The sequence below is a fragment of the Anthonomus grandis genome, chromosome 17 (assembly GCF_022605725.1).
Source record: "Anthonomus grandis grandis chromosome 17, icAntGran1.3, whole genome shotgun sequence".
NCBI classification, from domain to species: Eukaryota; Metazoa; Arthropoda; class Insecta; order Coleoptera; family Curculionidae; genus Anthonomus; species Anthonomus grandis.
This window is the reverse complement of record NC_065562.1, coordinates 8,855,247-8,882,687: the sequence shown is the minus strand read 5'-3', so window position 1 is coordinate 8,882,687 and position 27,441 is coordinate 8,855,247. Positions and strand designations below refer to the sequence as shown.

Here is a 27,441-nt window from a genome sequence, read left to right as displayed (position 1 = left end):
CCATGAACCAATAATTTAGACGGATATTTAAAGGCACTTAATACAGCAGTTGTGGTAATATGTTTTGAAAAAAATTTAAATATTCATTAACTTTTAAGCGATCAGGCAGTTAGACGGGCCCTAATAAAATATTACCAATTGCTCCTATCCAAATATTAATTTTAAATCTGTGTTGATGATGGGCTTCTAAACACGTGAGGATTTTCTTCAACACTTAAATAATAATGAGTGTTATGAATATTAAAAAATAATTCTTAGTAAAGAGAGATTCATCATTAAAAAAATCTAAAAAAAAACTGATAATCGTTGTTTTTTTTTATTTTGTTTTTTATTTTTTTTATTAACTTTTTGAAAATAAAATTGATAAAGGTTGTTCTTTATGTTAAACATTTCACACAGATGATTTTGATAAATTATTAACTGTAGCAAGGCTGAATGGAATTGGAATGACCGATACTGTCTCTCTCAGCCGCTGAAAGTGCAGTAAACGTAGAGTGCAATGGATGTCTTCTGTTCAGAATTTTTTCTGCGTTGAGCTAGTTCTAGTAGATTCGCCATAAACTAAATACATATCAGCTTCATATATTCTTCGTTATTAAAATAAACTATTACTAAGTTAATTTTTTCATTAATGTCAAAAAATAGTTACGCGGAAATATTTACAGCTAAGTTACTATAATAACTACATCAAAGTTTTTGTTTCTGTTTTATTTATTTTATTTTTAGCCTACTAACAAAATTTAAAGAAACTTTGATTAATAGAGAAATACGTTGCTATGTATTTATTAAATTGAGCATTCCCAAAAAAAGGTTATTATTTAGTTACGCAAAAATAGTGCATCAAAGAAAAAAACTCAAGAATACAAATTTGCTCAAAACTAAACAGGGATTTAAAAATTAACATTTATTTTAGAAAAATTCAGTGGTGTCCTGTTTTTTTTATTAAAAAATATTTACTATAAACCTCAGACGCTACTGGTAAAAATTTTTTTTTTCATTTCCGTCCAAAAACGCCCTTTGATGCATAAAACACATCTGCAAATCTTAAAAAAACATTTACATTGGTAATAAAGTTATTTAAAAAAAAAAGTAAAATTTAATTTTTAACACCTTGTAGAGCCGGAAGTAGTACGTTTAGGACATTTATTCATATTAAATTCATTTCTTATTTTTGTGTGAGAATCATCCCGTAAAGTTTGTCGGTAGAGTTTCTGGACACCCGGTATATTTAAGATTTGCACATGTCACATTACATTCATTAGTATGTTCAATATTCTATTTTTCGAAAAGCAGGTGTCTGGTTTTCATCAACCAAAAGGCAATAAATTGTTCAGTAACAATATCAATTGGTATAATTTATGCCTTCTTACTAAATTTCTTTATATACAAAAATCCTATCACCCAGTACACACCTAATATATATCTCAATATAAAAAATAAACATCTATAAAATGTCAAAGTATATTGTATCGATGACCATATTCTCTTCCAGTGATGTAATCTACCAAGGGCCCAAAAAAGTAGTGATCACTGTCAAGGAAACTAAGACAGAAACCGGTTTTCCCGGTGACACCGAACTTCTTTCTGCTCATCATACCACTAGAGCTGCTTCTTCTGCTACAAGAGAACTCGACGACCTGATGGCGAGTTTATCAAATATAAAGGTAGGTTGACAAATATAACAAGTTACTCAAGCCCAGATGTGAAAGTTCCGACCTATGTATCTTGATTCTCCAACGGACACACTACTTATACCATATTTTAGCACGCGATCTCATATTAAAAGTACCAGAGATATGATTATTCCGACTACGTTCGCCTAGATTGCGCTTAAGTTTCGATTTATTACGATGATATTTACTATTTTATTTGATACTTAGTTTAGATTGGTATAAAACTATTTACATATATACAATTACAATTATACAATTACATATTTTTATACCATCACACTAGTTACTCAACATCCATGCGGTTTGTCTGCAGCCGCTTTTCCCAGATCAGATAATCAAAAAATGATTTCAAAATAAAACTAATAAGCTCCTCCAACTCCAAGTTTATTGATTATTTCAAAAAGCCCTTTTTGTTTACTTTGTTCCACGAGAACTTCACATGTTGCAGGTTTCTTAGTAATAAAGTTGGTGGAATTTAAATCGGCTGCCATAACTTGAATATTATAGAAACAGACATATGGTACATCCAATTCAATACTACACAAGTGCTAAAACTAAAATGTTACTATAACTATAATAGATAACTACTTTAAATTTAGGCACGAAATACTTATATATTGCTGACATATATCTGTATATTTAAAAAAAAAACAGGGTTTTTCCACACTTCCAGAAGATGTTCTTTATTTTTTTCTTTTAATATAGGCGCTGTATCATAGGCTTTAATTAATTCAGTACCTTTTAAACTTTTATTTCGCCGTGAAGACAAATCAATTTCTTGAATTCCCCCCTCAAAATTATATTTATAATACACTTTACTAGGATTTTCCTTTTCAACTTGAATTACCTGTATGTCACCCGAAATAACTTCTTCGTTTTGAGAATTAGTTAGTAAATTTTAATCCAAATTTATTTGAAAACTTCTTTAAAGTTAAAAAATTCTTCTGTTGGTAATTTTTTAACTTCATAGGGTTTTCCTTCTTTAATGGCGATTTTTATTTTTGTTTATTATTTATTTTTGTTTCGATTATTATTTCAATCACAGAATACATTGAGTCTCGCTCATTTTGGGTATGACCCACAGTCCAAAATTTATGAACAATACTTTTTACTTGTGTGTTTGATATTGCGTAGAGGTACATCGACACTACAATTTTATTTTTATTTTGATCCACGCAATTATTGGAGTAAACAATTAAATCTATACCAGCGGGCAAACTATTGATATAATTGAAGAGGCATGTTGATTTATCTCATTTGCTCCTTGGGAGGCAATCGCTTCATGCCAAAAATAGCACAGACCACGTTTTAGCTGCAATTTCAAAAATCGTAAAATTGAAACAATTTAGGCGGCATTTATAATAGAAAGCTGAAACATCACCACACGGGGTTGGTAATACCGCTTGCAGGTCGAAACATGCCACAATAATGTTTGAATCTTCTCTGACAGATTCTATAGCTCTCCCTCGCGGCTTTTGTTTTTACTTGCTTTATAGGGCATCACCAACCATTTCTTGGGTTGTCCAAATGAAACTTTGGTCCTTTTTGGGCTGATAAAAAAAAACTCTTGTTAAATATCGTTTCGTAAATACATCTTCTAGCAATTGGTAAATTTTCTTGTTTGTAATATCTACATTTGAGTAAGAGATCCATCAATAAATCCGAATGTCATCTCTTACAGAATCTTTGACATCTTGTAGTCTGCTGTTACCTTGCTCCTGATTTCCTCTTTTATCCTTTCTGACTATGTTACTTTCTTGAGTCTGTGTTGTTCTTATAAACCTATCTCCTACATTTATGTGTTCATATAAACTAACACATTTGCACACTTTCCTTGTTTCACCATTAAGACTAAAAAAATAGCGAATATTTTCGCCTCTTTTGGTTTCTTCGGTCACGCGTCTGAATTTGGGTTTTATTAATTCCTGTCTCTGAAGATTGTTGTCGCCTAACTGCTAAAAATTGTTAAATATAGCTTTACGCATTGCTGTTTGGATTGTAGAGTATCTGAATCTACAGTTTTCCTTGCATGTAGCTTTTATTGCCTTCTTTGGAATCTCTATTTCCTTCGGATATGTAGCTTTCACCAGTATTCACTTGCTTTTTCTTTAAATTTCTTTTCCAGGTTTCGGGTCTTCGTATTCGTTTGCGGCTAATGTGTTTAAGTTGAGATATTTCAGAATTAATTTCTGCTTTTTCTGCTTCCTCATGGTCCTGAACTTCGTTATCATTCGAGTCTTCGTTCGCTCGAATATCTTCACCTTTATTTTTGGTATACCTGGCCTTTCACTTTCTTCGATATTCTCTTCTTCTTCATTAACTGTATTAAATTGTAGATGAGAACAAAATCAGAATCGCTTGTTGAGTAAACATAATCAACTGAATCTTCGCCGTCTTGCCCGACACCAAAATATCGAAAGTTTCGGTACAGGGAGAATATACAGGAAGTTTATCAATACTAAATGTATCTTCAATGACATTTTCAGCTGTAGCATCTTAGCCTGCAAAAAAAATAATAAGACGTTCATTTAGGTCTTTATTACCAATCAATAAGGTTTATATGTTATGACAATCTCCAAATAAATTAAGAATGTATGTCAACGTTTTGTAACAATAACTTAAAATACCTTATTGGAAATATGTGTTTGCGAATCGATCCACAGTTGCACATTATATACAGGGTGGTCCGGTTTCGATGGCGGAAAATTAAATGGCCGACGGAGAACGAAAAAATAATAAGTTTGCTATTATAAATAATATTCGAAAAATGATTCGTTAAAAAATTACAGGGTGTCAAAATTCTAATTAAAAAAAATCAATTTTTTTTATTTTTCTTAAACCACTTTAGATATTTTAATGAAATTTGGCACGTTTAGACAGTTAATCAAGACGCATCTTTTTGTGCAAAAAAATTATTAATTTTATTTACCAGTGGCGTGTGTGCGGGCCGATCTTCATACAATTTTAATAAATTTTAATTAAAAAAATGATGCGCCACTGTTTTTTTTTAATTTCTTTTTTTTTTATGAAATCCTTGTTTAATTTAAAATAAAAAAACATCTCTTTACTTTTTGTCGTACGACACACCGTTTGCGAGTAAAAATGCTGATTTATAAAAACACATAAGAAGATAACACATTTAATTCGTTTAAAAACAATAACAAAATAAAAACAATTAATAATTAAAGAAGTTGTTCAAAATGCAGCCCACCGACCTCAATACATTTTCTACACCGAGTTATTAAGGAGTTTATTGCAGCCAGTACCACAAAATTGTGATTTTGCATGTCATTACATGCTTCCTGAATTCTTAAGATTAATTCCTCTCTGTTAAATACGGGATTAGCGTAAACTTTATCCTTAATGTTTCCCCAAACGTAAAAATCTAGTGGATTAAGATCCGGTGACCTGGGTGGCCAGGGTATTGCTCCAATACCATTTTCATCATTAATATCATTCCTCCCTAGCCGGCCAATCCACCTTCGAGGGTAATTATTATTAAGCCAGTTTCTTACACCTATTCCAAAATGTGGGGGGGCTCCATCCAGTTGTATCCAACTTTCATGTCTCAAATTAATGGGTAAATCCTCAATGTAGTCCGGCAGACTATTATTTAAAAACTCCAGAAATAGTTGTGAGTTTAGCTTTGGAGGTAGGAAATGCGGACCACAAACATTATCACGAATAACGCCCAACCAAACATTAACGGAAAATTCATTTTAAAACGATCTTGGCCGAATTGCATGAGGATTCTGTTGTGCCCAAACATGAATGTTATGAAAATTTATCACTCCGCGTCTTGTAAAACAAGACTCATCCGTCCAAAGTATCTTGTGTAAAAAGTCGGGATTTTCCTCTGTTGAGTTTAAAAGCCACTGACAAAATCTTACTCTCTTTTCAGCATCACCAGGGTGTAAACCCTGAACAGGCTGTAGGTGATATGCATGCCTGTGGTCAGCGTGTAAGGTTCGCAATATTTGAGATTTAGGAATTTGTAGTTGTTGAGCTGCCTTGCGAGAGCTCAGCCTTGGATTATTATCAAAAGTGCGCAGTACACGATTTTCATTATTATTTCTCTGGTTTCGGTATTGTTCATTATTACCACGTAGACCAAAGTTCCTAAAATTTTGATGTGTTCTAATGAACACGCGAGCATCTGGAATTCTTCTATTTGGATACCGTCTTCGATATTCACGAACTGCCGCTTCCGCATTTCCATCACAAAATCCATAACAAAAATGAATATCAGCGTATTCATTACTTGAAAAACGCATTTTTCACAATACTTTTATATTATAACTTTTATAACAACACTGTTAACAATAGCAAAATTAATAAGTTAACCAACGCAATTATTTGACTTACTTAAATAATTAACTGTCATAATAAAATACAAACAAACCGTCTTTTGTTTTATGCATGCATTGCCTTCTTGCCGGCATTATTATATTCATTATTTATTTGAATTTCGGAATCCAGATTCTTGTGTCTTTTTTAGAACCCAACAGAATAATTTAGTCTTTAATTAAATTTATTATTTTCATATTTTTTGTTTAATTAAAAAAAAAATCAGCATTTATAAAAATTAATTTTTTTACTCGCAAACAGTGTGTCGTACGACAAAAAGTAAAGAGATGTTTTTTATTTTAAATTAAACAAGGATATCATAAAAAAAAGAAATTAAAAAAAAAACAGTGGCGCATCATTTTTTTAATTAAAATTGTATGAAGGTCGGCCCGCACACACGCCACTGGTGAATAAAATTAATAATTTTTGCACAAAAAGATGCGTCTTGATTACCTGTCTAAACGTGCCAAATTTCATTAAAATATCTAAAGTGGTTTAAGAAAAATAAAAAAAAATGATTTTTTTAATTAGAATTTTGACACCCTGTAATTTTTTAATGAATCATTTTTCGAATATTATTTATAATAGCAAACTTATTATTTTTTCGTTCTCCGTCGGCCATTTAATTTTCCGCCATCGAAACCGGACCACCCTGTATATTTTCCTCCGAAATATAGGTCTAAGGATTTGCGACTCTGCTGTCACATTGTCATGTAAGATGCATGATTCAATTGATTGGTTTGGAGCTTTTGTTATTTGTAATAAATGTTAAAAAATAATAATTATAGAAAATATCATTATTTTAATAAATATGTATGCGAATAGTTTCGATTTTGGTGTTTTTTTTTCATTTATTCTTACATTGGAAGCTACCGGATTATTGGTAGATTGTAAATTTTCTTCGTCTTTCAGTCGTAATGCTTTCTGGGCCATCAATTTACCTCTTGAACTCATTTTTACAATAACACTTATTAAATAATATATTTTTACTCTTATTATAGCAGCTTGTAAACTGATCACATTAAAAAAACACATAAATTCTAACTATTTTTGTTATGGTTATGATTTTAAATTACTACCGTAATAACGTCATTGCAGTACCGCCACAAAAACATTTATGCCACCTAAATATTAGCAAAAAGTGAGAAGTTCCGTGCCATATCGTCATAAGTGTAGTATTGCACAAAAAGCCCAACTGAATTTCATAGGGCCATGTCTGAAGTTTAGAAACCCACAATCACTTGTGGCTATATTTCATTCAAAAGTATATTTTAATAGTGCAATACCGCCTTTAAATAAAAAATGAAAAATGTGCACATATGGCGGTATTGAATTGGATGTTTAAGAACTTCTTTGTTATTCCTGTGTATCCTGATCACCCCTTTTCAAAGAATTACTACATCCAAGTGGTCATTTAAAGATATGCTAGCCCGAATCATTACTAAGTTTTCTTCAAAGCCTCTGTAATCTTTCAGTTTCTTGGTGGTTTTCAAACTCGATATAGTTTAAAAGAAACCTGTCTTGTCAGCAAACATTATGTTACTTCATTGAACTCTGCTCAAGATCTAATCAATGTGTGGATTTCATGAAGCCAATGACGTACAGTTTAAGTATTTACTTTTGTATATGTTGCATCTATAAAATGGTTTTGCGGTATATGAGCAGTTGTTGAACTTTTATGTTCACTTATAGTCTAAATTTGTAGAAATCGATTTTGTCTAACTGTACCTAGCCTTGTACGGCGACGATAAAGTTGTTCTCTAACAATTTCTTAAGATTGATCTCTGACTCACACCACATTGAATATTTCTGGAGTATGTCCGGATAGTATCCTTTAAAAATTCAGTAATTTGAACCTATTTGAGATACATTTAACATCTTCGTGACCTTTCATCATAAAGGGGTAATCCTTAGGCTCGTTACCTATTGTGTTATACTTAGCAGTTATCTGATATCTCACTTTTTAATCACTGGAGCTCCATAAGCCAATGCTTTTCAACACAGGGAGTTTTTGTCTGGTAAACTAGTTGATTTTCAACAATTCTGTCTTTCCTTACTATTAAGATTATGTGAAACCAAACTGAAAAGTTTACACAGCAGCACCTTGTGCCTCACACAGTCAAATACTTTTTATAAATCACAGAACACCGCTGCAACCACATTGTCAAAATTCAGCGTACTGTAAATGTATTCCACAACAGCAACACTCTGTGACTCATAGACTCAAATGCTCTTGAAAGATAGGAAAGGAACAATTCTAGGGTAGTTTCTCTGAAACCAAATTGTGTCCAAGGAAACTGCAAAACAGCAGCACTCGGTGACGCACACAGTCATATGCTTTGATGACAAGTCGCAGAAGACTGCTAAGAGTGGGAATCGTGATGCGGTCAGTTTTATTCCTTATCGTCACTAATAAGTTATAATATAATGTTAAGTTATTTGCTGACTTTGGACACCTCTATCAAATGACACGGTACTTTCCCTCCAACACTGATTCTGATAGATCTCTAAGCCTCCTTTTACTAAACTTGTTAAAAACAAGTTTATACAAAAAACCGCAAACATTCTTGGCAGTTGTCTCTTAACTGTACAAAGTACTTTGCTGCTACACCTTTTGTAGACCTTCTGTCAATCTTCAATAATCGCATGATCATTTCTAATATTTGACTAATTTTTTTATTAAGCAAAATTATAAGGCATTCGACTCACACGGTCAAATGCTTTTGACAAGTCGCAGAATGCTGCAGCTACATCGGTAATATGCAGTTTACTGTAAATCTGTTCCAGAACTGCAGCACTCTATGACTTACACAAACAAATGCTTTGGGCAAGTCGCAGACTGCTGCTGTCACCTCGACAGCATTTACTTTACTGTAAATGTGTTCTAGAAATCTAAGAAGGCATGTTTACCGAGCCACGAAAGTCAAACTGCTAGAAACTTAAGAGATCAAACCTAAAAATATTTTTAATAAGAGGCCATCCCAATCTCAAGAACTCTCATCCTGCAAATTTCTTATTAGACACTCAAGGTCATCTTTTCAGTTTTCAAAGGAGTTTACTCTGAGATCGAGAGTGATGGTAGTGTAACTCCGGCATCTTTCTCTGATTTATCAAAGACATTTATTTGATTACCGAATTCTGCTGCGGAAGCTTCATCATCCTAAATTTTGAAGTAAAAAACTTTAGCTCTTGGTTCTGTTTCTCCAAACGTCTTCAATAAAATTTTAATAGATTGAGTCACTCTGAGCTTTTGGAGAAATATTGTGTCAATCCTCAGGTGTTAGTTTTATTCCTTATTGTCACTAATAACTTCGCTTTACTAAAAATTACTGAAAAACTACATTATTTCCTGACGACACCACTATTCTATAGCACTGTGCTGTACATTAATTCTAAGTCTCATGCTACAATTTCTTCCAAAGGAAGTAACAACTGATTGTTATGCCGTAAGAATAGCCATAGGGCTGGAGGCATCTTGGAAACTGGTACTCTCATGCACAAAAATCGGGAGAGATTGTTGTCTCATAACGTTTACTGGTGATTGTACTAAGTAGTCTGCTAATGTTAAACATCAACGATCAAATAATCAATTCTAATATTTAACTAATTTGTTTATCCCCAAAAGCATTTGACTCACACAGTTAAATGCTTTGGACAAGTCACAGAAGACTGCTACAGTCACCTCGAATGAATCAACTTTAATGTAAATGTGTTCTAGAAAGTTAAGAGTATGAATTCACGTTTAGGGAGTGACGAAAGCCAAATTGCTACTAACTTAAGAGATCAAACTGTAAATTTCTTATTAGACACTCAAAGTCATCTGCATTATGGGTACAAAAAAGAATGCCTCAATTAGCACTTAATGACTTAAATACCGCCTTGTCGTTCCTCCTAATCATTATTGAAATTAACTGAAACATTATGTCTACCTTTTAGATCGTTTACAGTTTTCCATGATTCTCTTGATTTATTGGAAAAAATCTCTGAAAAAATCTATTCTGTATGTAGTTTCATATGATTAAGCTCAAACAATGGATCATGGGCCCTTGTCTACATACTTTAACTAGCAAAAGTTATCCCACAAGAGCGGAGGCGAGCGGAGGCTCTCAAATTATAAACCCATATTTTATCCAAAATAGTGGAAAAAGTTGTTGAAAGTTGGATGTTATCATTTTTAAACATGATCCATGTATTAAATCCTTATCAGTTTGGTTTTAGGGAAATCCATAAAACCAATTCGAGGAAACTTGTTCTGACATCGGTGGTGTTATTCTGTCTTTCTTTGATTTATTAAAAGCATTTGACCACCGAACTCTGCTGCGGAAGCTTCATCGTTGTACATTTTGTAGTATAAATCTTTCGATCTCAGTTCTATTTCTCCAAACGTATTCGGCAAGTTTTTAATAGATTGACTCAATCTGAGATTTTGGAGAATAGTTGTGGCGTTCCTCAGTGGTTAGTTTTATGCCTTAGTCCAGTATTACTCAAACTTTTTTCGTGACGGAACCCTAAACTCTAAACTAAAAGCAAAAGCAGTTATATGTGAATTGTTTATTAATAATCATTCAAAAAAAGATAGATACAGTAAGTAGTGAGTTAGTAAGCAAATGATAACACTAAGTTCATTTAATGCGAGACATGTAATTGTTTTTTATTCCTCATCAACTAGGTAATGTCAGGCTTGATAGAAGAAAGTTGAATTCTCATGTCTGGTTAGGCATCCATCTATTGCGGTATTTTGTTTTTGTAGCTGTATATGCTGAAAATCCCGTTTCACACAAATACGTTGTTGGGAACGGCAGAAGAACATTCAAAGCTTCTGTGGCAAGTTGTGGATATTCATCAGGAACCCCGCACCAAAAATCATTTAGTGAAATTATTTTGAACAATGATTCCATGCTTGTATCCGATGTCATTTCTAGAAATGATTCATAGATCTGATTTGACATATTTTCAGGCTTCTGCAATTTAGATGAAAAAGGGTTTTGAATCCATGATTTTCAGTTTTGTATTCTGTTCTTCAGGAAAGTAAGATTCAAAAGTCCCTTGCAGATCATTGAGATATTGCACCAATTCAACAAATATTTCATTTTAAAATATTTCTGTATCACTAAGACTATGGTGACTAAGGAACTCAGTTAGCAATGAAAAGCTTTCGATTTCTCTCTTACCAAAACAAGTAATCCAAAAATTTAATATTCTTTTAAAGGCAGTTATTTTGTTGTTAGAATTGAAAACTGTTGTCTGTTTCCTTGTAGTGACAGGTTTAATTCGTTAAGTGTTCCAAACATGTCTGCTAAAAATGCCAGTCTAAATAACCAGCTTTTATCGGACAAACGGTCTTTTAAATTAAAAGGAACATCTGTTTGAAAAGCTTCTAATTCTGTTCTTAGTTCAAAAAGCCTTGTCAAAGTTTTACCCCGAGAGAACCATATCACTTCAGTATGGAGCAATAGTGTTTTATGATCGCTACGATAATCTTCACATAATATTGAGAACAATTGGGATTGTAGTGGACGTGACTTGACAAAATTAATTATTTTTACTGACTCATCAAGAACCAATTTTAGATTTGTTGGCATTTTCTTAACCGCGAGTTATTGTCTATGCAGGATGCAGTGGCTGGAACTACAATTTGACGCTTTCATTTTTATTCGTGATATTGCTGCTGCTGTTCTACCTGTCATTGCCTCGGCTCCATCGGTACAAATATCAATGCAATCATTCCAATCGAGTTAGTTTTCTTCAAAAAATATGTTAATCGTGTTAAAAATTTCTTCTCCCGTTGTGTTAGTAGGCAGCGATGAGCACGTAAGCAAGTCTTCTTCGAGTGAATGTTTATATGGATATCGCACAATTACTAGCAAGATGGCCAGTCCAGCAACGACTCATCCATTTGCAAGACGAATTTGTTATTTTGAAGCCGTGAAACCAGTTCTTGTTTTATGTTTGCTGCGATATCCCCAATTCAGCGCGTAACTGTATCGTTCGAAAGCGGCACTGTAGAAAGATGCTTTACAGATTTTTCGTCGAGCATACATTTTGTTATGTCTACTACACATGGTTTTATGAGCTTTTCAGCGATAGTGTGCGCTTGCTTGAACAATGCGGTAACTAACCAAATACGATGCTTCCGTGGCTTTTTCATTCACAGTCCGAGTCGCATACGTCATAGTTTTTTGGCTTCTTAATAATTGTTATTTACGTAGAAAAAATTCTTTACTTTTGTTTTCGAAGTAGGGATGTACAGTTTCTAAATGTTGGCGCATCTTAGCAGGTACCATCGAACTATTAGGAAGGACTTTGCTGCACAACATACAAAGAGGGGAGCCGTTGGAATCAACAAATCCGAGATTAAAATGTATGATTTGTAATACTTTCGTTTTTTCACCTTCAGTGTGTCATTAGATGTTTTAATACTTGAACTTGAAACCATAAAACTAGAACTTGACGCCGTCATATCACCTTGATTGGAATTTGACGCAGCATCCAAGCGAACCACATTTTTTGCAACACCTTTAAGCCAGCGTTCCATTCTTCTTTAACACTAATTTGATTTGGTCAATTTTATGACAAATAGTATCTCTTGACGCACGAAATACAAGATTTTACAACCACTACAAACAACAACAAAACAAGCGAACATAAAATACTGAGCGCGGTGTGAGTAAATTTTGCGGTACGTTGCTTGATTATTAAATTCTCCGCGTTAAGCCTTTAGTGGGTGGACATAACGAAGCGCCGACCATCGCTCTGACCATAGCATTGCACCATAGCTCTCCTCGCCATAAAAAATAAATACACACTGTTAGATCAGTGTGGCAACATTGGAGCGCCGACCATCGCTCCGCGCATAGGTCGGAGCTAAGGTCTCTACATCGTACCAGGGTAAGGGTATGGACATAACGGAGATCATTGATCCTCGACCATAGCAAAGCCCCCTCGACCATTGGTCCGACCCTCGCTCCGACCCATGCGCCGCAGTGGTCACATCGAGGTTCGGAGCATCGCATTTTTACACTAGTTTGGCGTAAACAAGCGTCGCATAAACATGGATTTTTTAACCTCCTCTTCATCAGATGAAGAAGATATTATTTTGAGTTCTAGTGCTAAAAAGTGGTACCTATATAAAAGGTATCAAAATACGAAAAAACAACGATGAGGCAAAATTTGTACGAGAAAATTTTCAAACTTATTTTATGCAACAGAACCAAATTATAAACTGGTAGTCTAAAAAAAAATTATTTTACTTTCAGCACATCACACTCATTTGCTATTTTATTCCACATTTTTTTAAGAATAATGCAGTTATGATGATTTTTGTCTATTTTGTTCCAAATAGGCTCTCGAGCAAAAACAAGCCCGATTAACTTTTCTTTATCCGTGTTAAGCGATGGCAGCGATTTAACGCGAGGTTCTCCGGTCGAGGGTGTAAAAAATACTAAGCTCGATTTTTACCCTGGTACGATGTAGAGACCTTAGCTCCAACCTATGCGCGGAGCGATGGTCGGCGCTCCAATGTTGCCACACTGATCTAACAGTGTGTATTTATTTTTTATGGCGAGGAGAGCTATGGTGCAATGCTATGGTCAGAGCGATGGTCGGCGCTCCGTTATGTCCACCCACTAAAAATCGAGCTTAGTATTTTTTACACCCTCGACCGGAGAACCTCGCGTTAAATCGCTGCCGTCGCTTAACATGGATAAAGAAAAGTTAATCGGGCTTGTTTTTGCTCGAGAGCCTATTTGGAACAAAATAGACAAAAATCATTATAACTGCATTATTCTTAAAAAAATGTGGAATGAAATAGCAAATGAGTGTGATGTGCTGAAAGTAAAACAATTTTTTTTAGACTACCAGTTTATAATTTGGTTCTGTTGCATAAAATAAGTTTTAAAATTTTCTCGTACAAATTTTGCCTCATCGTTGTTTTTTCGTATTTTGATACCTTTTATATAGGTACCACTTTTTAGCACTAGAACTCAAAATAATATCTTCTTCATCTGATAAAGAGGAGGTTCAAAAATCCATGTTTATGCGACGCTTGTTTACGTCAAACTAGTGTAAAAATGCGATGCTCCGAACCTCGATGTGACCACTGCGGCGCATGGGTCGGAGCGAGGGTCGGACCAATGGTCGAGGGGGCTTTGCTATGGTCGAGGATCAATGATCCTCGTTATGTCCATACCCTTATATTATACCAGCAACCATCGAATCATCTCGAATTCCTCAGAAACTTCGGAGAGCCAGACGATTTTCTCCGAAGTACGCGTCGACAAGCTTCTTGGTATCGTTTTTGACTCTCTTGACTTAAATTTTAAGTCTCATACTGCAATTTCTTTCAAAGAAAGTCACAAACTGGTTGTTATGCAGTTAGAATAATCTCCATATTGTTGTCAAACATCAAGAATCACATAATCAATTCTAATATTTCTAATATTCTACACACAGTCAAATGCATTTGACAAGTCGTAGAAAGCTGCTGCAGTTATCTCGCCAGTATTCACTTTACTGTAAATGTATTCCAGAAAGCTATGATTTCACGTTTACAGAGTTAAGAAGGCGTACTTGATCTGACAAAATTCACCCAACAAAAGAGGATATTTAAAGAGGCTTTAAAATGATAGATTCTCAGCATTTATATCATATTTTATCCAAAGTAATGAAAAAGCTTGTTGAAAATAGGACGTTAACATTTTTAAACATGAGCCATCTATTAAAAACTTATCAGTTTGGTTTTAGGGAAACTTGGTCTTAGGATTTTTTTCCTTCTTGTCACTAATAACCTCGCATTACTAAAAATTACTGAAAAACTACATTATTTGCTGACGATACCACTATTCTATAGCACTGTGCTGAACATCCGAGTCTAACACGAGCAATTTTGATATATCACAATGTTCTAATAGAATGTCGACAGGAGACCAAGCTTCTTGGTGTCGTTCTTGACTCTGACTTAAAAGTTAAGTCTCATACTGCGATTTCTTTCAAAAAAAGTCACAATTGGTTGTGATGCAGTAAGAATAATAGTGAGTGGAAAGTGACACTCTTATGCACAAAAAACGACAAAAACTGTTTGTTGTCTAAATTGTTTACTAGTGACTGTGCTCTTACACCTGTTGAATATATCTTCGGTGTCATCAACACCCACATTCACATAATACATTCTAATATTCAATGTTTTTGCATTTGGTAAATAATGGCTTACAGAAAGATAAAGTTATAACTTTGTTTTTCTGTAACAAAGTGACCAGTCAATGTCAAAACCTGCTTGCGAACGTCCTCCATAATTTTACAAATCCCATCTTAATTCTTAAATGAAATGAAGTTTAGGGAACATGTAGTAATCCCAATACCATTGACCCAATTTACGATTTTTAAATAAAGCGTTACCTACTTTTCTTGGCCAGATGTGTAATTTATAGCTGCTTTAGTCCAAGACCAAGTTGTAAATTTTCACTAAATCCTTAAAAATCGTGTAAAAATTCTGCATGCCAAGGTTTTAAAGAAACAAAAGAAAAAGATCTTTGCTTTAAATTATTCTTATAAAATTCAGTAAGTGAAGACTGAAAATTTTAAAAATTGTCACATATATACACAAGTATATCCCATTTTCATTTGAAAAGTAAACAGCGTAAATGAAAAATGTCAGCCGTTAAACTCAAAAATCATTTCGCAAATTGCCTGTCCGCGAACTCCATTTCGCATACGTTTTTGGGTTAATAGGAGCCCATTAATTTAAAATATCATAAAGGTTTGAAATTAAGCCAACATTTTACGTAGGTTTGTGCACGATAATATTCAGTTTTACAATTAAATCATTTGACTTGATATAAATAAAATAGATCATAAATAAAACGATAACAAAATAACTAAAAAACCTAAAGTTTCATTGTTTTTAAGCCTTTTTGGGAATATTGTTTTTTAATTTCACCCTTTGATAACCACAATAATTAATATATGTCTGAGTATAATAATTTTACAACTCCAGTTGACAAACTATATTAATATCGTTTACCAATTAATAAATTGTCACTAATGGTTAATGGTATCAAATGCTTTTGAATATAAAAATAGATAACTGTTTCATCATTTTTATGTCTATATTTAAAATTCATACCGAAAACTCTTTTTGATAAAAAACGTTCAGAATCATTTGCAGTATTCAACAATATACACACAACCAAAGTTAAATGGAGTCCCTTATAGTAATTTCGAGAAATAGAATTTAATCCGAAAAAAGTTATTAACGAGTAAGGGGCAGTTTTTGGCAAAGCAAGTTAATTACAAAAATAAATAAAAATTATTACAATTTTCTTAATAATATAAGAATAAAAAGTGTAGGTTTTTATAATTTTTCCTTGAAAATTTCAATTTAACTAGAAATAATGCTATTTAAATAATTTTGATAATCAGTATTGCCACATACATTGATGCAAGCATAGGAATTCGACAAGGCATGCTATCTATCAAGTTGTTAATTTCTTCTTGGGGATCATTTGCCCATTCTTTTAAAACCGCCTGTATAAGTTGTTCTGTGTTACCAGAGTTATTTTGACAAGCTTTAATCTTTCTTTTGATTTTATCCTATAAGTGCTCTAGAGGATTAAGATCTAGTGAACAAGAAGACCACTCCGAAACTGCAACACCTTCACCTTCTAAGAAACATTTCGCAACTCTGCTGGTATGTAGATTATCTTACATACATTAAAAAAAATTCGCCATAACCAGCTCTCCAAAGACTACAGTTTATAGAACTAAATCAACGTACCTTTAAGCTGTTGGGTTTGTCGAATGGTATTTAAAAAAGTTATTTTACCAATCATAATTCCGCCCCAAAACATTACAGTACCTCCTTTGTATTTCGGAATAGGTGGTTTGGGAGCACGGAATCTCTACTTGTCTCCTTCTACCTCTTAAAATGGGAATTCGGCTCTCAAAATACCAATTAAAATAGTATTTTTTTGCCTTAGAACTTTTAACCGTCTTCTGTTAAATTCCCGAGCGCGAAGTCTCCTTCTGATAGTTGCTACAGAAATATAGGTTTGACTCACTGTTTATACTTCAAAAAAGAGCAATTCGCTTTTTGTCTAAAATAGGATAATTTTCCACTTTTTATAAAATATAAAATTTTAACACTTTATTCCTTATATATCTTACAGAAACTACAGAAATTATAACAGACAATTCTTTTGGTACTAGGCTCACTTACTGTGTCAAAATGTCCATACCACATAGTGAGAGAAAAAAAGTTCTTTGTTCATAAAGGTAAAAAAAAAATTTAACCACCTTCCTTTTAAAAATATAACAATAGACTGTACTGTTAGATTTACGAAAGCTTTAAACACAATGTTGGGTTGAAAAGATTGTTACACCCTGGACGGATATTTTGGATATTAATAGTCTACTTCTCTTTTATATGATTAACGTGTCTCATTATTGATAAGCTTAATTTTTTCTGTATTATAATGTTGTTGTATATTATACCCACTTTCCATTTTTATACTCAAGAATGACGTTCTGTACTCTGTGATATTGGTATTTTATTAGGATTATTTTAGCTCATAGCAAGGCTTTATCAACAAATCTGTTGGTAGTAATAAAACTAGTTTTTTTATTTGATATTAAACCCTAATACTTGTGGCTTGCAAAGTTGCATTTGAAGCTCTGGTTGAGATGTTGTAGGATTTCTTCTTGCTACTTGAGCTATATATATGATACTGCTCTTCTGTAGTGACTCTTCCAAAACTTCTCCTCGGTCTATTCTTTAGGGTTCCCAGTTCCTGAAACCTTGAATAGGTTTTTGAAACAACCCTTTGTGTAACCCCCACTGTTCTTGCGATCTGCCTTTGTGCCATGTCTGTCAGAGCAATAATTCTTCCCCTCTAGACCTCGATAATCCCACATACTGCATTTTTATTTAAATGTACGAAAGTAAAGAGATTATAAACTCAATAAGATTTAAAAGCAAGTAAAATCGACACTGTCAGGACAAATATTACCAATTACTTTGTTTATGTACCTGTTGTTGTTAGTAAGCACCTGTACTTTTTCATCGCTTGTATATTGAAAATATAAATTAAAGTTCAAAAAATACAATCAAAACTTCACCTGTTTTTCTGCCCCTTTGGAGTTTTTTAGGTGATTTTTATAAATCGTTGTAATTCCCTTGCTTTTAGAGATCTTGAGAGAGTCTTAATTTAAAGACTGGCATGGGATCCAATGATTAAAGCTATGTAACTAAAAAAATCCAAGAAATCAATAGTGTGTGAAAAAAAACACAATTAATGAAGTAACGTTTAGGAATCATTAAAAAATTTAAAGAAATAAAAATTTGGCTATTTCTGCCATTTTAGGGTTTAAGGTAATTTTCAGAAAACGTCATTACTTCTTTGCTTTTATAACTATATATAATGATATAACTGGCATACGACCAAATTAATAAACTAGTTGACTTACATTTTCATAAAATAATTTATTTTCAAACGTAGCAAGCGAAAGAAGAAGTACCTTTTCTATATTTAATAAAGTCATCTTCAAGGCAGACTTTAATATTACATCTATTTCCCAACTTAATAAGTTAAATGATTTTATGGCATTTAATACATTAATACATTTAAAAATTGATACAAGAATGTATTGGATCTTGTGATAAGTAATTTTAAATGTGAGGTTGCCAAAAAAAATTGTCGATTTGTTTCTGAAGATAATTATAATCCCAACGTCAATATCTCCTTGGTCTTAGAGAACAAAGTATCATGTGGCTCCTTCCAAACTAATACTAATATCAAATGCTTCAACTTTAAAAAAGCTACCTACCCTCTGCTGTGTAGACTCCTCTCTGAGACCAATTGGCAGTTTTTTACTGCTGCTTCTGATGTCAAGCTGGCAGTATTACTTTTCTATGAGTATCTATGTGATATATTGGACCAAACAGTGCCTCTCTTTAGATACAACAAATATAAAACGAAATTATCAACTTCAATATAGTTAAACTTCATTTAACTATATTGCATTCTCTAATATTAGAACAATAACCAAAATTAAAATTGATAGTGCCTATAAATCCTATATTAAAAAAACTAAGTCATCTGTAAAGATTTGGAAATACGTTTCCAAAGGAAAAACATTTCCCAAATTCCTGCTTTGTTGGTTTTGGGTCGGTCCTCATTTAGAGCATCCCAATGCATTATCAATGGTTTTGCTGATTTCTTTAATAGTTTTTAAGTGTACTCGCCACATCAACTTCCGACACATTTTAGCCCAGATTCCTGTTCCCTTAACATATTAATAATCCCTTTAACTGAAGAAGTTAAAACTACACTACAAAAAATTAAAAATTAACACACGGCTGGACATATATATGTCCTATATATATATGATTCCTTCTTTTATTCTTCGAGTTTCTTCACAAAGTTTTACAGCTACCCTGCTTCTCATATTTAATCTTGCTATAGGAACTTCCGCTTGCATAGAAATTACGCTTGCAACATGAGAGATCAACAATGAGATTGCTAAAATACATGAGTGGTGCAACAGAAAATATTGAAAATTATAGACCTGTCTCCATAATGTCTAACTTCTCGAAGGACTTTGAGGTGTGCATCTATAACAGCTTACATCGCCAACTAAAAAATCTGTCATAAATCTCACGTGTTTTTTACAAAAAATATACAAAGCTATGGGACTTAGGAGATAATTGAATGTTCTGTATGCATATTTTTCAAGGCCTTTTTGGAAGGAAAATTATATCTATAAGTTTCCGTCATGGCCTTATATAACTTTTTGTCTCCTACTTAAAGATCCTTCCCAGTTTGCTGAATTCAGTGGCTTTAAGTCAAATTGTTATCCAACACTGAGGGGTGCCCCTCAAGTAACCAATCTTGCCCCATTGATCTTTTCTATATTTGTCGATGATATCACTAGTACATACTGTTGAGAATGTCTGAGTGTCTTTTATTTGCGGATGAATTAAAAATACTTCGCATCATAGAAATTAAAGAAAATTGTGTTCTACTGCAAAGAGACACTGATGTTCTAGCACACTGGTGTACAATAAATAAACTACGTCTGAATATTAAATAGTGCAAGTCTATTATATTAATCTCAAGTATTCGCAATGAAATAAAGTACAATTATAGGTTAGGTAATACTCTCGTAGAACATGTCTCTTCTATGAGGGATCTAGAAGTCATTGACAACAAACTCACATTTAACAAACATATTGATGAAGTTGTTAAATCCCGATTGAACATTCTAAATTACTTTATGCAGCAATGGTGTGGTTCCTCAAGTATAATGTCCATATACACAGACCCGAATAGGTGTAGCGCAGGTTTTTGCTTTGTATCGCTTTCATGAAAAAATAGACCTAATTAGCAAGAAATGCACCTTTACGTCAGGCTTGCTCATAGTTTAATATTTTACACATCAATAATGATATTGACCTATAGCTGTAGCTAGATTCAAAAATAAGTTTATTCCAATGATTATGACCTTTTAACTATCAAATCTCTCTTACTATATGACCACTTCATTTAATTTTTTTTGCCTGTAGTATACTCTGGAGTTGTGAGCTTGGGATTTTGGTTGTTTTTAAATCATTTCAATTTTGCTGTTCACTTAAGCTACCTGAAGTATATATATTTTTTTAATTTATCTGTTTTGTATAGTTACTTCTTGATCTGTCGAGCATAACTTATTTTATTATTAGGAAAACAATGTAGGTAATAAATAAAAAAATAAATAAATTAAAATTTGATATTTAAAGCTAGAACTAGATCCATAGCTGTAATTATTAAATGATACTGTCGAACTTAATTGACAAACTAGTTAAAATCGAGTCACATCTTTTTTTTAATTCCAACAGACCAAATTTCAATTTGGCTTCCGAGGCAGTACAAAACCATGGTTAATTTCTTTCATAAAATATAATCCCAGATAAATGGTGGTGAGGCTTCTGCCGCAGTTTTCGCTACTTGTCAAAAGCATTTGACTGTGCCTACCCGGGAGTGCTATTGCGGAAGCTTCAGCACTTCCTGATTTACGTCATATTCACAAGATCGACAGCAGCGGGAGCCTCAGTGCTCTGGGTGCCATCATATTCCCAAAAACAAAATGAATGTCTGTTATAAATCATTGGTGCAGCAGTTTGATAATACAACGTATTTAGGTGACATTGAGAGGGACCTCAGATTTGTGGATATAATTTGAAACGTCACTTTATTTTTCATTAAGTCTCACTTCACATATGACAGTTTTTTATGCGATAATACGGCGTATACCTTGTCCGCTTATTCTTCAGATGTGTGCTGTACATTATTTTTATAATTATTTCATAAAGTGAATTATTAATTTTTCTATATAATTTTATGAAATATTTTACTTAATTCTGAGTCATCTCGTTATAAGAACATTTAATAATTGCCCACACGATACATGACATTAATGTTATAAAAACACTCAAATTACTAAAATTTTAAAAGCTTACTTTGAAAAAGGTAAGGAATTAAATTGCTTTGCAACCTTAGAACATTGAACATTGAACATTTCAATGTTCTAAGTTTGCAACATTATAAGAAAAGAATCTCCGACAAATTACAGTACTATTCTAAAGCACAGTTCAAATTCAAATTCGAAATAGATCATTTGATTTATTACGTCAGTCAATCTACATAAATATTTCAGTTTGTGGGGATATCAGATAACTTCGGCGATTTCTGAGGATAGATCATTGGAAATGATGTCGGATCAGATTTCCAAATATTCATTTCATGAAACCATCAAAGCTAAATTTCCAAACAGATAAAAGAGGCAAGTCAGCAAACATAGAACTCGAAAGTTTGAAAGCCGATAAAGATAGATGATTTATTTGGAGAAAAATCAAGAATCGGAGTGTTATGGGTACTAAATTGTAGGTTGTGCAATAAGTTCGTCATATATTTTTGCATATATGCGAAGCACTGTGTCGTAAAATTTTCGTTGTTTCTAAATATTTAGGACGAGCAGAGGTATAGCCTGGTCTGAAATCACTTTTTAAAGAAAGCTAGATTTAGTATTATCGACGAAACGACGAACGATAGAATTTTGGCTTTATGTAAGAAAATCTGAGGTTCTAAAAGTGCTAAATTGGCTCATTCCCAACCTATGCTATAACTTTTGAACGTACCATCTTAAAATTTGACGACTTTAAATAATAGAAAGTGAAAAGTAGATGTCCAAAACGTTTAAAAGTGAGAAAATTCCTTAAGAATTATCTTAAGCTTAGGAAATTTTAGAGAAAATTTCTCTACTTGTGTCCCTATTTTCAACAATATATTAATGTACTAAATTAAAAAAAAAACTCAAATAGTTAACATTTGCCAAGATTAGGGTCTTCCACTATCAGCCCTTATGCTAAGTTTTCTAAAGAAAGTCATTAAGCCGATAACTCCATAACTTCCAATGGCAATACCTGATAATCCTAGAAAAAAAAATTCCAAGAAAAACGTAATTTTTTCAACTATTTTTAACGCAAACCACCAAACACAAATCAGTAAGTCAATGCTAAATATTTAAGTTGTGAGACTAGCTTTGATGATATTAAAGGAATCAAGGGTAAAATAATGAAAGTACGGATTTACTCATCTTTTAGTCAAACTTTAAATAGTCAAAGATAAAATGAGCCAACTTTCAAAATCCAAGTCTTTTCGATAAGCTTAAAGGCATCAATGGGCTGGTGAGACTGGTCATGCTGAAATATAAAATTCAGAGGTTGGAGGGACACAAAGTCAATGATTTCAGATTATGTTTATTTAAAAAAAACTATTACACGTGTTTCGTCCTAAGGCATCATCAGATCGGTAAAGCTATTCGTTTAACCAAAACGGTTTTGGAACCGGATTTAATGTGAACGTCAGCAATATTTTTGTATGTATTTATTTTTTGTTTTAACTTAAATGTTTGTGATGTTAAACGAATAGCTTTACCGATCTGATGATGCCTTAGGGCGAAACACGTGTAATAGTTTTTTAAAAAATAAACATAATCTGAGACCATTGACTTTGTGTGCCTCCAATCTCTGAATTTTATTATTAAGAGGTCTCTTTGAGAAAAATGGACTACTCTTTTAAATGCAGAAATATGATCACAAGCCGTACATGAATGTCCTATCTTGTGATGGGCAGTAGTCATATGGCGCCTGAATCCTGAAACAGTAAATTGTAAGGGTTTTGTGATCCATATCACAGAGAATAGTGGCAAGACTCCAATAGGCCTACACTGCTAAATAGGGAACCATCTAATCCACAGATGGCTTCAGAATGAACTTCAGAGCTAGCACGGGGTTCTGTGGTGTGACCCCATATACCAACAGGGCATACTCGCTGGGGGAGCACGCCACTGCCTTCCAGGCTGAAGTCTTCGCTGTAACATGAACAGAAAATCCTAAATTGCAGACACCGCAATACAATCATATCAACTGCTCAGACAGCAGCACTTCCATTAAGGCTACTACGGCCGAAAAGGTGAGCTACAAGCTTATTGTGGTCATGGAGGAACTAGGGAAGGTGAGCTGCAGGGTTCAGCTTGTCTGACTCACGCTATGCTGGAAATGAGGAAGCGGACTCCTTTGCTAGACTGGGATCTGCTAAACGGCCGGTAGGTCCTGAATTTATAATCGGTAAATCCAAATGTGTAGCTACTGCATCAAAGAAGAGTGCTGGACAAGTGGATTTTCCGGAAATTTACGGCAGCGCCTGGCATCAGACAGACGCTAGATGAACCCTCTACCTATAATACCAGATAGGTACTACCTCCCTTAAAGAAGTGCGAAATTCGGCCAGTGACAGGTGTTTTAACCAGACACTGGCATGTAAGGCGCATTCTCCACACCATAAAATACCACGCACAACCCGGAATGCCAGTGGTTTCATCCTCCTGAAGCTGCCACTCCCAGTTTACGCAGCGTCATTAAGTCTTTGAAACCAGAGTGACTCAATGGATTTTCCGAGGCTATTTGCCTCTGATACGCCTCGGTGGGGCACGACGAGTTTATTAGGAGATCTGTAGTGCAGCTACCTAACGTTCAATAATAAAACGAACCAGCTTTGTTGAATGTAAATCCAATTTTCTTTTAAACAAAGCCAGTTATGGACGTATCTTAATAATTTAAGTAAAAAATCATGTATTAAGTCGTCAGTGAATCTGTCATCATCAAATAGTCAACCATGTATATGTAGCATATATATTTTAGAGATATATTAGATAATTTACAACACAAAATTTGAAAAATTCTCATTTCAAAATTTGGCATCCAACCAACACTTCCTATAGAGCATTTACTTTAAATTACCTACTCGGGGTAAATAAATTGTGGTTATTATAGGAAAATGTTTTTTGTGTTTGTTTTGATATTACGTTAGATGTATATATAGGATGGCGCAACGAAAAGGCTCGCACCCGTCGATTTTTGATTCTAGGGGGACAAATTAATTTTTTTTCTAGTTCTAAAATCAATCCATACGCAGGGGTGATAACTAGCCTTGATATATTAATTGGGAGTTAGATTTAGTCCAAGAAGGAAATAAAAATCACATTTTCTGAAACTATTAAATGATGAACGTTTTCGAACTGTCTAATCCTAAACATATTTTATGAGCTTAAAATGTCAATTTCAAAATTATCAGCTTAACAAAAAAAAGACTGTAAGTCTTCTAAATCACTCAGAAATAGTAAATAAAATACATATGAAAATATTTTGTAATTAATATTATTTAATTTGAATTAATTACATGATGAACATTCCTCCCACGATCTTCTAAGTAAAAGTAAGAATACTGTTCGAAATATTCGCGCATATCGTGTAACATTTTAGGTGTAACTTGTTTGCACTTGTTGCGGCAAATTTTTTAATCAATTGGGTTCTGTGGCATACATTTTTTGATTTAATATGCTCTACCTACAAGTCAAGTGGCGACAGATCAGATGATCCGCCAGGCCCTTTAATTCCGCCAAATTTGGCTTAGGAACCTATAATGCGGGGATTCTCCGTCTTTTTGTAAAATGAGTTGTAGCTCGTTTTCCTTCAAGCTATTAACTAAAGCTGACGTAACAGTAGCGTATCATGTCGCAGTAGCTTGCCTTGTCGTAGCATGTCATTCCAGATACATTTCACCAATTGCAAATGCAGTTCCTGCAAATTCCATCCCACACATTTTATTTCATCAAAATGAATTTATTATTATAAGTACCTTCTGAAGGTTACTAGATCATATGAAAGCAATCAGTTGGTAACTCTTAAAAGCTGACCCCATAAGTATAACCTATAAATTCCCATTACATTGCGCGGCTCTTAGGTCTTAGACACGCATCCCTTAATAAGAAGTTGTGAAAACTAGCTTAGGTAAACAAATGGTTAAAAAGTCATACAGTCGAGTTAAGTTAAATAGACTTCGTACACAAGTTTATTGAAGAAACCTATTCAAGAAACTTACGTCACTTAAATATTTTAACACTTCCGCAACACAAAACGGTCTTTTTTCTAGGGTCATTTGTCTATAATGCTGTAAACATTTATAACTCTATTCCTCTGGAATTCTCATCTCTCTAAATCTGCCCTAATTCAACGCCAATCTTTAGTTTAAATGTATACCTGCATTGGTTCTATGCCCTATATGTTTATAATGTTTATGAGTATTGCTTCAATTTTTGTAGTTATATGTAATAGTGATTTCAATGTGTAGTTCGCTTTATGCTTTTACTTGGCTACTTGTTTATTTACTGTATGGATGTTGCTTATGTAATTATTGGTTTGTTGTATGGTCGAATGGTTTGTTGTGTGGTCGAACTAAATGCTCTCTGTTTACTCAGGCCAAAGACTAAGTAGTAGTCGCGGTTACCTTTCACGCTGATTTTTCATCTCTCTCTGCAGACTCTTGGTGACTAATTGCAGGTCCAAAAGTTGCAGTAAACAGTCGAGTTAACTCGTTGTCGGAAAAATGTAGTGAGTAAAGTCGCAAGTTGTAACCGCGGTCGAACTACGAAGTAACTTACGGAGTTTTCCCCGTTAGCCCCAAACCCAAGACATATTTCTCTCACATTTTACAACTTTGATATCAAAGTTCAATTCCATAATCGCTAACATATCCCTCTCTCGTTCTCCATACTTTTGGTGATCAGTTGGAGGTACAAGAGTTAAAGAACGGAAGTTGTAGTCGGCTAAGTTGCTCACTAGTTATATCCCTCTCTTTCTACGCTTTTGGTGACCAATTGCTCGTTCATAATCACTAATACCCCAAGATTAGCCTCCCGCTTTACACTCTTAGTGACCTATAATAGTGAAGGTCCATAACTCTCCTTATACTTTGAATCCTAGTATGGTTGACGTGATTGATGCAATAGGTGGAAGTACTTAATCCATTGTTATCAGATAATAAGTATCACTTTTCCTAGTTTTAAGAAGTGAGTGGAGCTCCCTATAACCATAAAAATAAACCTACCGCAACAAATTGCATACCAGCAGAGAAAGTGTAATTAAGGTTAGAGTAAGCATACATAAGGACAGAAAAAACTTGTTTAATATTTTACACCTGTCAAACTGTAAACTGTTCCATTTTTCTTTTCTTAGCTAATAAATGGGCATATTTTGTGTAATAAAAGTTTGTCCTCTTCTGGTTGGAGAAGAAGCTAGGCAGCATCTCCACCGAATAGAGAACTCGTCAGTTACAGATGGTGACGATTATCATCTTTATTCAGGTCTTGAACTACTTTGTTTTTTTAAAAATTTAATTATTTTTTCTCTCACTTTCACGTGAAAACCTGATGTTTCTTCTTCCTCGAACTGAGTGTGGTGATCCTAGAGATAAATAATACCTACATTTGCAGTTTATGTTGTTGTAATTTATAGGTATTTTAAGTAATTAGTCTGCTTTGCCATATGTTTCAAATTGATGTATACATACAGATCAGCTTAATACCATCTAATACTTTACGAAATTAATATCGTTCAGTTTTATTATATAGAATATATGTAAATCAAGAAAAAGTGGGACCAAAAACAGTTTCTTGAGGTACCCTAATTTCAGTTTTAAACTACAACTGGCATCTGTCTGTAAGAAGCTTTTAAAAAGTTTTAGTACTGCACCCCTGACTCCATTATTCTCTAGTACATTAAGAAATCTTGCATTTGAAACAGTGTCAAAAGCTTTGGCTAAATCAATAAATACTGCGCTACTGTTTTTACTCAGATTAAAATTTTTCACAATCTCTGAATTCAAAGACATTATCACATCATTATTACTGTTTCTAAAATCAATGTATCCTTAGTGCTGAATATGGTTGAATAAGTTAGTTGTAGTAGGGATGTTACTTTATTGGGCTTTCGATCAAAAAACTCATAAACATAAACCTACCGCAACAAATTTCATCTATTTAATTTCTTTCA

At 33.6% G+C, this 27,441-nt stretch overlaps 1 protein-coding gene across 3 annotated transcripts in view; it reads left to right on the top strand.

Annotated features, from left to right (window-relative positions):
• LOC126746549 (leupaxin) overlaps positions 1-27,441 on the top strand; it is a 186,626-nt gene that overhangs the window by 137,566 nt on the left and 21,619 nt on the right. For all 3 annotated transcript variants that reach the window (XM_050454858.1, XM_050454857.1, XM_050454859.1), the window contains exon 5: positions 1,493-1,664. In XM_050454858.1, the coding sequence (XP_050310815.1) occupies positions 1,493-1,664 (172 nt within the window). The remainder of the gene's footprint in view (positions 1-1,492; positions 1,665-27,441) is intronic.